General features: G+C 40.7%; 1 protein-coding gene across 2 annotated transcripts in view; it reads right to left on the bottom strand.

Annotated features, from left to right (window-relative positions):
- The window catches only part of nup93 (nucleoporin 93), an 81,543-nt gene that overhangs the window by 8,574 nt on the left and 59,206 nt on the right, over positions 1-13,763 (bottom strand). For both annotated transcript variants that reach the window (XM_062961599.1, XM_062961600.1), the window contains 11 exons: positions 13,290-13,379; positions 11,443-11,582; positions 10,294-10,426; positions 6,789-6,946; positions 5,496-5,661; positions 4,985-5,078; positions 3,654-3,845; positions 2,306-2,432; positions 2,149-2,221; positions 1,437-1,481; positions 1-58 (listed from right to left, as the gene is read on the bottom strand). The exon at positions 1-58 is cut by the window's left edge and continues 59 nt beyond it. In XM_062961599.1, coding sequence (XP_062817669.1) covers positions 1-58; positions 1,437-1,481; positions 2,149-2,221; positions 2,306-2,432; positions 3,654-3,845; positions 4,985-5,078; positions 5,496-5,661; positions 6,789-6,946; positions 10,294-10,426; positions 11,443-11,582; positions 13,290-13,379 — 1,276 coding nt within the window. The remainder of the gene's footprint in view (positions 59-1,436; positions 1,482-2,148; positions 2,222-2,305; positions 2,433-3,653; positions 3,846-4,984; positions 5,079-5,495; positions 5,662-6,788; positions 6,947-10,293; positions 10,427-11,442; positions 11,583-13,289; positions 13,380-13,763) is intronic.

Below are 13,763 nucleotides of genomic sequence, written 5' to 3'. Positions count from 1 at the left end.
AAGCAACTTTGTTAATAATCGGCTTGGTGTCTTTGGTGAACTTGTCAATGACTCCAGGCTGATGAAAGAGGACAAAGAGGGACATTAGGATGAAACATTTGGACAAAGGAATGGTTGCAAAGGTCCAGAATGACCCATCAATTGGCAAAGGCATTTTTAGGCCCACAGGGTGAATCTTAGAATCATAGAATTTGAAGAGACCTCGTGGGCCATCCAGTCTGACCCCATTCTGCCTAGAAGCAGGAAAATCGCATTCAAAGCACCCCTGACAGATGGCCATCCAGCCTCTGCTTAAAAGACTCCAAAGAAGGAGCCTCCACCACACTCCGGGGCAGAGAGTTCCATTGCTGAACAGGTCTCACAGTAGGAAGTTCTTCCGCATGTTCATGTGGAATCTCCTTTCCTGTAGTTTGAAGATGTTGATCCACATCCTAGTCTGCAGAGCAGTAGAAAACAAGCTTGCTCCCACCTCCCTATGACTTCCCCTCATGTTTATACCTGGCCCTCATCATGTCTCCTCTCAGCCTTCTCTTCTGCAGGCTAAACATGACCAGCTCTTTAAGCCGCTCTTCATAGGGCTTGTTCTCCTGACCCTGGATCCTTTGAGTTGCCCTCCTCTGGACACATTCCAGCTTAGAGTCAACATCTCCCTTCAATTGCCGTGCCCAGGATTGGACACAGCATTAATCTAACAAACAGAAGTAGAAGGAAAACCCTGCCAGCTAACTCATCTGCCTATTTACTTCCTTGATGAGGACTATAAACTTGTCCAGGATGTGGTTGAGTTCCAACAAAAAGCACAGATCTTGCTGGCATCTGGAGATCCAGTCTTTGCCCTCCACAGGGATGTGGAGGCTTCTTTCACCTTCATAGTACAATTGAAGATCTTGTGGATTTTCCTGCGAGATCTGGTTTTCCAGTTTGATTGATCCACCTGGGGAAGCCATCGCTCCCAGTGCATCACTTTATTTGGAACCGGACCTTTCCCGGGTCTTCCCTTCCTTAGATTTGATGTGTCTGATCAGCAAAAGAAATAGAGATTTGTTTCTGTCGTACTCTGCTTCAAGCTGCCAGGAGACGTGGGTAATAAATACATTATTTGCATTATTGTTGTTGTTTTTGGTGCCCCCGATGGCGCAGCGGATTAAACCACTAAGCTGCTACACTTGCTGGCAGTTCAAATCCAGGGAGTGGAGTGAGGTCCCGCCGTTAGCTCCAGCTTCTGCCCACCTTGCAATTCGAAAATATGCAAATGTGAGTAGATCAATAGGTACCACTCTGGTGGGAAGGTAACAGTGCTCCATGCAGTCATGCCAGTGGCCACATGACTTTGGAGGTGTCTACGGACAATGCCGGCATTTGGAATACAGTAACAACATCTTTACACGTGTCTTTTGAACACATTACTCAATATATTGGAAGGGAGGTCAACTTACCTTTCTACTTCCGTCATTCTCCAGCTTCCCAAGGATCATATCAAACTACCAATGCAAAGGAAAACAAAACAAAAGTTAAGAAAGGAGTGTTAAACATTACGATACTGAAATGGATGTATAACGCTGTTACGGACTCAAAGAAGCACCTCAGCATCAGGTAAGCTAGCTGATCTAGCTTCAAAATGGCTTGACAAGTCTATGGGCCTGGGCTGTGGCGCAGGCTGGTGAGCAGCCAGCTGCAGCCAGCTGCAACAAATCACTCTGACCAAGAGGTCATGAGTTTGAGGCCAGCTTGGAGCCTACGTTTGTCTTTGTTCTATGTTAAGGCATTGAATGTTTGCCTTATATGTGTAATGTGATCTGCCCTGAGTCCCCTTCGGGGTGAGAAGGGCGGAATATAAATACTGTAAATAAATTAATTAATTAATATGGTACTGGGAACAATGTGATGTGGCTGCGAAAACCTTTTGGCCCAATCAACACATGAAAGGCATCCGTATGTTTCCTGCAGGAACCCCAGAACCACATAGTCCCCATTTCCTTAGCAATGCCATTTAAAATGCAACAGAAATCAACACAAGACTACAGACTGAGGACACCGGCCTCTGGAGCCCATGCATTTCTCTGCTCCTGCTGTATTATTAGGGCCTTTTGGAGAAGAATGGCTCTATTCTAAACTCAGAAGGGAAGATACCAATCTGCTTATGCATACCTCTCTGCTTTCGATCACTAGCTCGCTCACACAACGCAAGAACATGTTCTCCCCTTGGCTGTCCTTCTCATTTCTGCAAAAGAAGAATGACAAAACTATTGATGAGAGAAAGTGGTGTTTCTTTTAAAAACAAAACAAAAGCAGCAGCAGAACCCACCTGAGGAAATAAAAGTACTGCAGGGCTTCTCGAGGGTCAGTGGACTCAAACTTGCGAGTGTAAAGCATCACCAAGCGAACAAAATTCAGGCGGCGGACGGCCGGAGGATCTCCAGCTTCATGGCTCACTGGAAAATCAAGCCAAACTCAGAATTTCTCAGAGAAAGAAACTCTATTGTCACAAGGAAGTAGAAGTTGTTTGATGGTACTAAGTTACATTCCTGGATGGGGAACATTTGGGAAATTGCACTGGAAGAAAAATCAGCTTGACACCTGACGCTGGCCAAGGAGGGGCGATAAAAATTAAGAGTGTGCAAAACGGCAGAAATCTACTATTTTATGAATCTTTCCCGAATTTTTAGCCGAAAGATTACGGGGCCCATTTTTTGTTCCAGGAAGGCTCCAAAGGGGTCCTTCCCATTCTGTTTTTGGCAGCTCAGCTGACAGATCTCCAAAATTATCCAAATCTGAATCAACCAATGAAATTTTGCACACCCCTAATAGAAATCCACATATATTTCCTTTTATGGGCTATAAATAAGAACCCAGACCTAATGGAAACCTGGGAGGTTATGGAGAAATACCATTTATGTTGGTCAAATGCAGTCTGAATAATAATCTATATATATAAAAGAGTGATGGAATCGTGGCAACCGCCAAAACAACAAAACTACAGACCCCCCAACCTCGAAATTTGACAACACAACCCATTATCCACGCCTCTAGGTTGATACAACAAAAAGAAAAGAAAAATAAAGTCCTAATTAGAGGGAAAGGAATTTTTTTTATCCAATTGCTGCCAGTTAGAAGGCTAAGCTCCGCCCACTTGGTCTCCAAGCAACCCACTCAGCCCAGGGGACAGGCAGAGTTAGGCCTCACTTAGGCCTCTTCCACACTGCATATAAAATACAGATTATCTGATTTTAACTGGATTATATGGCAGTGTAGACTCAAGGCCCTTCCACACAGCTATATAACCCATTTATAATGGACTTAATGTAAGGTAAAACCTTTACCCTTTACCTTAACTACCACCAATTCCTCAAGACTTTATTTCCAATACCACCAGACTTCGCCACAGCAACGCGTGGCCGGGCACAGCTAGTAATAATAATAATAATAATAATAATAATAATAATAATAATAACAACTTGATTCTTTTACCCTGCCTCCATCTCCCCAAAGGGACTCAGGGCAGCTTAAATAAGAATTTATGTATCTGTTCATTTATCTATCCATCACTGATCTTGAACATGACAATCTGCTGCGTTTTATACAAATACAAAGAATATCAAATACATGCCAAGTTCACGCTTGGAAAAGGGATTTTAGCTTAATGTGAGACTCACAAAGTTGTGCGCTCTGCCCGGAAGATTTCAGGAGCATCTTGAGTTCAAAGAGGACCAAGGCAACGTGGACGGCGTGGCAACGCAAGCGCTCCGTGCGGAAAAGGAAAGCGATGGCTGCCTCAAACTGGGCCGTCAGGAACAAGACTTGGAAGTAAAGGAACGACTGCTGGTTCGCCAGAAAATGCGATTCGCCTGGAGGGAAACACAAGAGCACGGTTGGCACTTGCAAGTATGGTTGTGTTGTGTTTTGTTGCCACACATTAACAGTTTTCAATCAGTGTAAAGGAAGCAAATGAGCCAAGAAAGCAGGGAAAGAACTATGTTTGCTGCAGCAAATTAATTTGGGCCTAAACTTACAGTCATGATTATGATAATCACCGCCATCATTATATTTCTGTGTTAAATAGGCCACTGCAGGAAGTGTCATGTATATTAAATATTAAAGTCATTTTTAAAAAAAATTGAACTATTACATTACAGTACTTCATAGGTCTAAAATGACACATATCTAAAATGATGGATTATAGGGAGTAAAAAAACTGTACTAAAACATCAAATAATCATAAAAGGAGGGAGAAATTGCTTAAAATGCTAAAATAAACACATTTATGTAAAAATCCTTTACAACAGAGCTTTCCAAACTGTGTATCATAGAATAGTAGAGTTGGAAGAGACCTCGTAGGCCATCCAGTTCAACCCCCTGCCAAAAATCAGGAAAAGCACATTCAAAGCACCCCCGACAATTGGTGTTGCAACACATTAGTGTGTCAGCTGCAATGTGTAGGTGTCACATGAGCACAACAAGAAACCCCTGAGTCTATGTGCACTAAGCAATACATCATATATTTTTTACAAGATAAATGAAATGATTTTGGAAGATGTCGTGTGCCCATCAATTTTATGTATGTGTCCGCATCTCTTTCAAGGGGTTGGTTTAACTCCTGGTTTGCTCGTAAAACTGGATCACCGTGTTGCGAAAATGATGCATGTTTTTAAGAAAAGTCATGTGTCCACTGGCATAACTGCATGAAGCACCATTATCTTCCCACCGAAGCTGTACCTATTGATCTACTTACATTTGCATGTTTTCAAACTGCTAGGTTGGCAGAAGCTGGGGCTAACAGCAGGAGCTCACCCGCTCCCCGGATTTGAACCGGCAACCTTTCGGTCAGCAAATTCAGCAGCTCAGTGGTTTAACCTGCTGCGCCATCACGGGCTCCATTCTTGATAGATTAGTTTAATTGGACAGTATCAATAAAAGGATCCAAGCCTTATGATACTCTAGGCACTGTCACACACAAACATGAAATCCCATTCCTGGGTTAACTTGCCATAGTCTTCAAGCAGTTGTTTCTGGAACTGGGACAAAGTCAGCCGGTCTTGCGGTGCGTTGGAGCCATCGTCATCAAAGCACACTTGGTTCAGCTAAATATAAGGTGAAGAAAGTGTTGGTACTCAACCACATCCTGTACAAGTTTATAGTCCTCATCAAGAAAAACAGGCAGATAATTTTGTCCTCTTTGTCTGCCTCTCTACTCTCTTCTCCAATTTCTATTTGTTAACACTTCTCAAAGACACAGCTCCTTTTAAGCATGGAGACATATAATATGTTGGTCAAATGCAGTCTGATGAATAATAATAATAAAAATGAAAATAATAATAACATCAAAGATCAACTAATTTGAATTGTGGTTCTGGAGGAGTTTTAGGGATGCCATGACCACTAGAAGCCAGATTTGCAAAATCAAGTTTGTCGTGTTTTTGGACATATAATGGGCACATAAAGGGAGGATGCCGACTAGCAGTGCCATTTCCTTCAAAATTTCAAGTCACTGTCCTCACCTTGAGCCACAGATAGTCTTCTATCTTGTCCGCCACTTCGCTGTGGCTGTCGGCAACATCACATCGACCCAGGATGCAATAAACAGCTCTTTTGTAAGGGTCGGTGTTATTCCTCAAGGCTCGTCTGTAATGAAGGCGGACTTTGTTCTCGGTGGCTGGAGACAGCCTGCAGTAAAAAGGAAGCAACAATATTAAAACATAAAGAATTGGTACATATCATAAATATGGAGCATTGTTACCTTCCTGCCAGAGCGGTACCTATTGATCTACTCACACTGACATGTTTTCGAACTGCTAGGTTGGCAGAAGCTGGAGTTGACAGCGGGGGCTCACTTTGCTCCCCGGAAATACGAATACAGTAGATTCTCACTTATCCAACATAAACGGGCCGGCAGAACCTTGGATAAGTGAATATCTTGGATAATAAGGCGGGATTAAGGAAAAGCCTATTAAACATCAAATTAGGTTATGATTTTACAAATTAAGCACCAAAACATCATGCTATACAACACATTTGACAGAAAAAGTAGTTCAATACGCAGTAATGTTATGTTGTAATTACTGTATTTACGAATTTAGCACCAAAATATCACGATATATTGAAAACATTGACTACGAAAATGCATTGGATAATCCAGAACCTTGGATAAGAGAGTCTTGGATAAGTGAGACTCTTCTGTAGTTCAACACGCAGTAATGTTATGTAGTAATTACTGTATTTACGAATTTAGCACCAAAATATCACGAAAATGAAAACATTGACTACGAAAATGCATTGGATAATCCAGAACCTTGGATAAGCGAGGCTTGGATAAGTGAGACTCTACTGTAGTTCAACACGCAGTAATGTTATGTTGTAATTACTGTATTTACAAATTTAGCACCAAAATATCACGAAAATGAAAACATTGACTACGAAAATGCATTGGATAATCCAGAACCTTGGATAAGCGAGTCTTGGATAAGTGAGAGTATAGTGTATTAGTTTTAATACTATTGTTTTAAATTTGTATGGAATCACTAAAATCAAAATATAATAGGAGTGTGTCTCTCTAAATTTGAAGGACCTTCATGAGAAAATTGAAATAATGATTTGGTGCCAATGAGGGCCTTAAATCTTAAGTCTTGGAAGTCCACGTCTACAAAGGGGATTTAAAAGGGGGCCTGTGGTGAAGAAAAGGTTGAGAGCCACCGCATTAAGCCATTGGGAAAGTCCTGCATTCACTATTTGATATTCCTGTGATGTCTCTCTTTCTCTCTGAAATTTGGCCTCTCCTGGAAGGACCCCAATACCTTCGATCTTTGTTGTGCAGGTATTCCTGGAACCAACTTTTAAATTCCCCCAGTTGATGTTGGGCTCGGTTCACCACTTGCAAGGCGGCCATCAGGTCCCCGCAGCGCATGCAGTAGTAGATGAGCGCCCAAACGGGATGGCCTTCCACTTCCCCGTCCTGAAAAGGAAAGCAGGAAAAGAACTGAATCTGGACGTTCAAACAACTGCATGCTCTTCCGGCTAAAATATCCCTGGGAAACTCAAGTTCCCGGAGAATGGTACCAGTCTAGTTTCCTATGTGCAAGGTTTTATTTTTTATTATTATTATTATTATTATTATTATTATTATTATTATTATTATTATTATTATTATTATTATTTTTGATTGACTGCCCAGCATGGAACTTGGATAAAGATATTTACATCTAATTTTAGGTTCCCCAACAGAAATTATATTTTGACATTCCTTTTGCAAGGACGAGAAAGATCCACCATACTCAGAGTAAGTCTTTTTATCCTGAAAACTTTCAAGAAAAGAGCACATTTCCTGAAAGAAGAATCAGGAAAATAAGATTTTGACGGCAAACAGAAAGTCAGCTGCTGTCATCCGATCCTTTCTGCCTTGTTTTTATTTGTTTTGTACTTTGAAATGGTCATATGACTGGTCAAATAAATTATTATTATTATTATTATTATTATTATTATTATTATTATTATTACTGACACAACAACATTGTATGACACAGCAAACAAGATAGACATGCTGGATTTCGTATCACAAAATCACAAGTTGAACACTTCCCAAGTGTCTAGGACTGTGTGATTATTATTGTTATTATTATTATTATTATTATTATTATTGACACAACAACATTGTATGACACAGCAAACAAGATAGACATGCTGGATTTCGTATCACAAAATCACAAGTCGAACACTTCCCAAGTGTCTAGGACTGTGTGATTATTATTATTATTATTATTATTATTATTATTGACACAACAACATTGTATGACACAGCAAACAAGATAGACATGCTGGATTTCGTATCACAAAATCACAAGTTGAACACTTCCCAAGTGTCTAGGACTGTGTGATGTATTTTCGGATGATACGCGCCAATCCCAGTAGGGTGGCCTTTTGCAGTTGGCAGATTGTTGTTGTTATTATTATTATTATTATTATTATTATTATTATTATTATTTTATTGTATGACACAGCAAACAAGATAGACATGCTGGATTTCGTATCACAAAATCACAAGTCGAACACTTCCCAAGTATCTAGGACTGTGTGATGTATTTTCGGATGATGCGTGCAGATCCCAGTCGGGTGGCCTTTTGCAGTTGACAAATCATAATTTTGTCAATGTCTATTATTTTCAAATGCCGGCTGAGATCTTTTGGCACGGCACCCAGTGTGCCCATCACCACCGGGACCACCTGCACTGGTTTCTGCCAGAGTTGTTGTTGTTGTTGTTGTTGTTATTATTATTATTTAGCAAGTTCATGAATTCATCTTGAATCAAGTGGAGGCTTCTATAGAATGTACTGCCATTGTAGAATATCTCACTTTTTTCGGGGTAGATTGTCATGAATAGAAATGCCTCCATCTCTCTCCCGCAGCCACTCCAGAATCAAATACTACCTTTAACAGTCCCTTTCAAAATGCAACAGGAGGGACACCACTTCCAGTCACTTTTTGGAAAGGGATGGGAGAGGGAAATGGAGGTGTTTGCATGTTTTGGGGGGAGAAACAGCCCCTAATCCCCATCTACTGATCCTCTCTTGCTGTATTAAGAGGACCTTTTGAAGAATATATGTATTGCATAGAATTGCATTTTAATATGTGTATTTTACATAACGGCGCTCCATACAGTCATGCCGGCCACATGACCTTGGAGGTGTCTACAGACAACGCCGGCTCTTTGGCTTAGAAATAGAGATGAGCACCAACCCCCAGAGTCAGACATGACTGGACTTAACGTCAGGGGAAACCTTTACCTTTATTTTATATAATGTTTACGATGATCTTTGTGTTCATGCGGCCCGCCCTTGTTTTTACTGTTTCTTTGACTCCGTGTTGTAATGTATATTATTATCTATTGTATTGTTTTAATTGTGCTATGATATGTTGTTCTTATATTTTGTTATATTTTATTGCTCTGGGCATGGCCCCATGTAAGCCGCCCTGAGTCCCCGTTGGGGAGATGGTGGCGGGGTATAAATAAAGTTGTTGTTGTTGTTGTTGTTGTTGTTGTTATTATTATTATTATTATTATTATTATTATTATTATTATTATGTTGTTTTAGCTGTGTCATGACCCATCTCAAGCCACAAAGACAGGAGGGTAAGAAATATAATTGTGTATACCACAATAAGAGACTATTTACGTTAAAAACTTTATATGAATTCACTTATCTGTATGTTGACTGTAATTTGTGATATATGAAGGTTGACTCGATAGTAAGCACCATTAGACATAGACGTTATTTACAACTGGATTTAACAAAGATACCATACAGTTCATTGTGTATAATAGTCATCTGTACTTTACGTTTAGGCTTCTCTCATGTCCCTGCAAGCTAGAGCAGACAGAGGGGAGCTCATCCCGTCTCACAGATTTGAACCTCCAACCTTCAGGTCAGCAGTTCAGCCAGGATAAGGGTTTAGCCCATTGCACCACCGTGGCTCCTAATTATTATTATTATTATTATTATTATTATTATTATTATTATTATTCTGATGCCCCTACTAAATAAAAGGCTCTGTTATACATGTAGAGCAGTTTAATAAATATGATTCATTATGATACATGTGTCAAACTCAAGGCCTGTGGGCCGGATCCGGCCCTCCATGTCAGTTTATGTGACCCTTCAGATACTGGACTCTTCCTCATCATTAGAAATTAGGACTAGAGCTGATGGGAGTTGGGATACAGAAACATCTGGGAAGCTAAAGTTTGTTCTAGTCAGTCAGGAGAGTGGGATTTAAATTTAAATATAAGGCTTATGGACATGATATCTGCCTTTCCCCAATCTCCGAGCCACAAGTGCTGTTAGCTTGCAGGTACCATTATCCCCAGTCCGCATGGCAGAGAACCTAAAGTAATGGGAGCTGTCATTCAATAACATCTGGAGACCCAAAGTAGGCAAAACTAAAGAGCATCAACCACTACATAAAATACTTATACTTGGCCCTCTATATTCATGGCTCTTTGAAGGCAACCATAAGGCTGATGTGGCCCTCAATGAAAATGGGCTTGACGCCCCTATATGACTCCCCCACATCATAATGGGATTCCCAATCCTGCCTATATGCAAACATGAATGGCATTAAAATACTGTATTTACTCAAATTGAGGTGCGCATTAGATTCGATGGTGCATAAGACTTGAATAAATACAGGTAGATATTCTTTTTGTCCTCTCGGTTTTGACAACTTCCCTCCCAATATTCCTGTTTTTGCACATCAGAAGGGGGAAGAGGATAATGCCAGGAACGTTGCTCTCCTGGCTGCGTCTACCTGAAGCCCTGGAACGGACACCGGGAGTTTGATGTTGAGGAAGCTGCGGACCAACTGGTAAGTCCCGGGCACTCCTCCCAGCTGGGCCTGCTGCAGGTTTCCAAAGACCATCACCAAGGTGTAGTTCTTGTAACTGTAAGAAACCACACAGTGTTGATATGAATGCAAGAATATAATCCAATAGTTTAAATAATATATATACACCTATGAAGAGTCTTACGTGCTGAAAATATAACAGTGATGGCATTTAAACACCTGCAATTGCACAAATATTGTAAAACTATATGCATTAAAAGAAACAGAATATGCAATAATAAATAATGACAAAACTGTTGTCATTGTGTGCCTTCAAATCATTTCAGACTTACAACAGAAACAGGTTCTTTAGGCATAAAGAAATAATCTTAAAGGAGCCTTGAAGCAGCTAACAATAAAGCATTACAACACAATTTAAAATCTACAAATTATTAAAACAGTATTAAATATTATTACTATCAAAATAATAATAATAATAATAATAATAATAATAATAATAATAATAAATATACTTTGTTTATAGTCCGCTCCATCACCCTGAAGCGACTCAGAGTGGATTACAAGGTATATATATAGCAAACATTCAATGCCGTTATATAATTGACAACAAAGTCAGACAATAGATAAACAGAGGCCAGGTTTCCCTCTTTATTCATCTCTGGCATCTGGAGGCTGTGCTCAACTTGGCCATGGGGAGGTGCTGTTGTTTCATTTTTCCACACCAAAAAGCCTGTTGTCCACGAATGCCTTCCTGATCGTATTGCCAGCATGTTTTCAGGGGCACCTTTTACCTCCCTGTCAAAGCAGTACCTATTTATCTACTCACATTGCTGTTTTCGAACTGATAGGTAAGCAGAAGCTAGTGCTGATGGTGGGAGCTCACTTCAACCCATGGCTTGAATTGCCAACCTTCCGGTCGGCAAGATCTTCTGTAGCTGGCGGTTTAACCTGCTGTGCTAGCTGCCATGTCATTTACCGATATTAGTCAAGTCCTGAGAAATATCAGTCCTGAGTCTAGCAAATAGTTGGCAGAACATTATTATCTTGATGGCAATTTGCATCAGCAAGGCAGTACAGGAAAATTCCCAGATCGTAATCACTTGACGGACCCACCTTTGCTCCAGGTATTGGAGGGCCTGCTTCACAAAGTCCATCTGGACCTCCATGCTTGTGCGGACTTTCAATGCATTGCTTGCAGGAACCAAGAGGACGTCGGTCATTTGCTTCACCATGGCCCACAAGTCACAAATGTTCTATCAAAGAAACAGGGTCAAGGGGTAGAAAAAGTTACTGTAAGAAGAGATAATGGACTTCTTCTCATCAGATGACATTTAAAATGGGATAATAATTTCAAGCAACAGGAATAGAGCGGGAAAATAAATATGGTTATTTTTCAACTGCTGGTGCCCTTCCAGCAGGATACTGTGCAGAGAAGGGTCTTGCCTCCTGGCAGATGGGTTTTAGAGTCCTTATTAGAATCATGGCCAAAAGTTAACAACTGCCCATTAGTATAAAAAGAGTTGGTTTGTATTAGCGACTTTGCTTAATGTTTTAACATTAACTTAGCAGTTTCAGGTGACTGAAAAATATAAGGCCTAGAAAGGGACAGGGGGAAGGAGTTGTTGTTATTATTATTATTATTATTATTATTATCAAACTGATAATAATAGTTCTTATAATTACAGGGAGAAGGAGATGAGTCACACTTGTACACACTGATCTGATTTATGCATGTATGTATTATATATCAAGCATTCCAGTTATATTCTTGTTATATTCCAGTGTTTCTGGCCCCACCCACTGCCTCTCCCATAACCCTTTCCTACTCTTTTCTACGGCACACAGCAAACAGAGGAATTAATCAGTAATTGAACATACTAGAGAGGTTTGGGGGGAATTCACCATGATTTATGGGGGTTGTAGGTACTGGGATATATAGTTCACCTGCAATCTAAGAGCACTCTGAACTTCACCAACAATGGACCTGGAACTTTTGTAAAAATTGCTTTTTTACATTTAATGTTTTAACTGTTTACTAATATTAGATATATTAGTAAACATGTCCTAAATGTTTGATTTATATATTTACATTTTCTATTTTTGCTATTTTTTAGTTGTTCGATAAGTACACCTGATGTTGTTCATTTTATTGTTTATGATTTGATCAGTCTGTTATGTTTTCTAATGTATGGTTGGCATTTTGCCATTATGTTGTAAACCGCTTTGAGTCCCCCAGGGGTGAGAAAAGTGGTATATAAATGTAAATAAATAAATAAATAAAGTAAGTAAATAAATAACTTGACAAACAGAACCCCCATAACCAAGAAAATATACTAGAGGTTTTTGGAGGAATTAGAGGAGTTGTAGTTCAACTACATCCAGAGCGCACTATGAACCCCAACAATGATGGATCTGGACCAAACTTGGCATGGGTACCCAATATGCCCAAATCTGAATAATGGTGTGTTTTGAGGGGAATGTAAACATGTTGTTTTCCACCAAGAGTTAAGTTTTATCTCTGGTCATCCATGTCAGCAGTTTCCAAAGGCTCATTTCTTAGCTCGGCTATATAGGCCCCAATTATACACCTTTCCTACAATTTTATTCAAACCACAGGAGCCCCCGTGGCCTTGTGGATTAAAGCCTCATGACTTGAAGGTTGGGTTGCTGACCTGAAGGCTGCCAGGTTCGAATCCCACCCGGGGAGAGCGCGGATGAGCTCCCTCTATCAGCTCCAGCTCCATGCGGGGACATGAGAGAAGCCTCCCACAAGGATGGTAAAAACATCAAAACATCCGGGCAATGTCCCCTGGGCAACGTCCTTGCAGACGGCCAATTCTCTCACTCCAGAAGCAACTCAGGTTGCTCCTGACACGAGAATAAAAAATAAAAAATTCAAACCACATATCATATGCTCATCACACACAAAAGGATCCCTCTTACTTATCTAAAGGTGGTACCTTATCATCCAGTTCAGCGACAGCAGCACACAGGTCCACAAGGTTGGGCTGCAGGTGCCCGTTGACGATCTTCTCATTATACACATAAATCTGAAAACATACAGAGAATAAGCAGATTTTCCCACAATGATGCCATCTCCCCTCGCTTTTTCCATTCCTCTCCTCCAGCTGCCGGCCTCCTTAATGCTAACGCTAGCAGAATCTGAAATCCGTCTCCAGACCGGAGGGCTTCCTACCAAGATGTCTCCTCTTTCCCTTGCCTTGCATCCCTGACGCATTCAGGAAGAGAGAGTCATATAAACTGCTTCTCCACATTTATTTCAGAGCTCTAGGTAGGCCCCAGGGCAGCATTTCTTGCTGCCTGGCAAACCCCTAACCCAGGGGTCCCCAAACTAAGGCCCGTGGGCCGGATGCGGCCCTCTAAGGTCACTGACCTGCCCCCTGCCCTCAGTTTTATAATATAATATTTTTATA

The sequence above is a fragment of the Anolis carolinensis genome, unplaced genomic scaffold (genome assembly GCF_035594765.1).
Source record: "Anolis carolinensis isolate JA03-04 unplaced genomic scaffold, rAnoCar3.1.pri scaffold_9, whole genome shotgun sequence".
Classification (NCBI taxonomy): Eukaryota; Metazoa; Chordata; class Lepidosauria; order Squamata; family Dactyloidae; genus Anolis; species Anolis carolinensis.
This window is presented reverse-complemented; position numbering and strand designations above follow the sequence as displayed.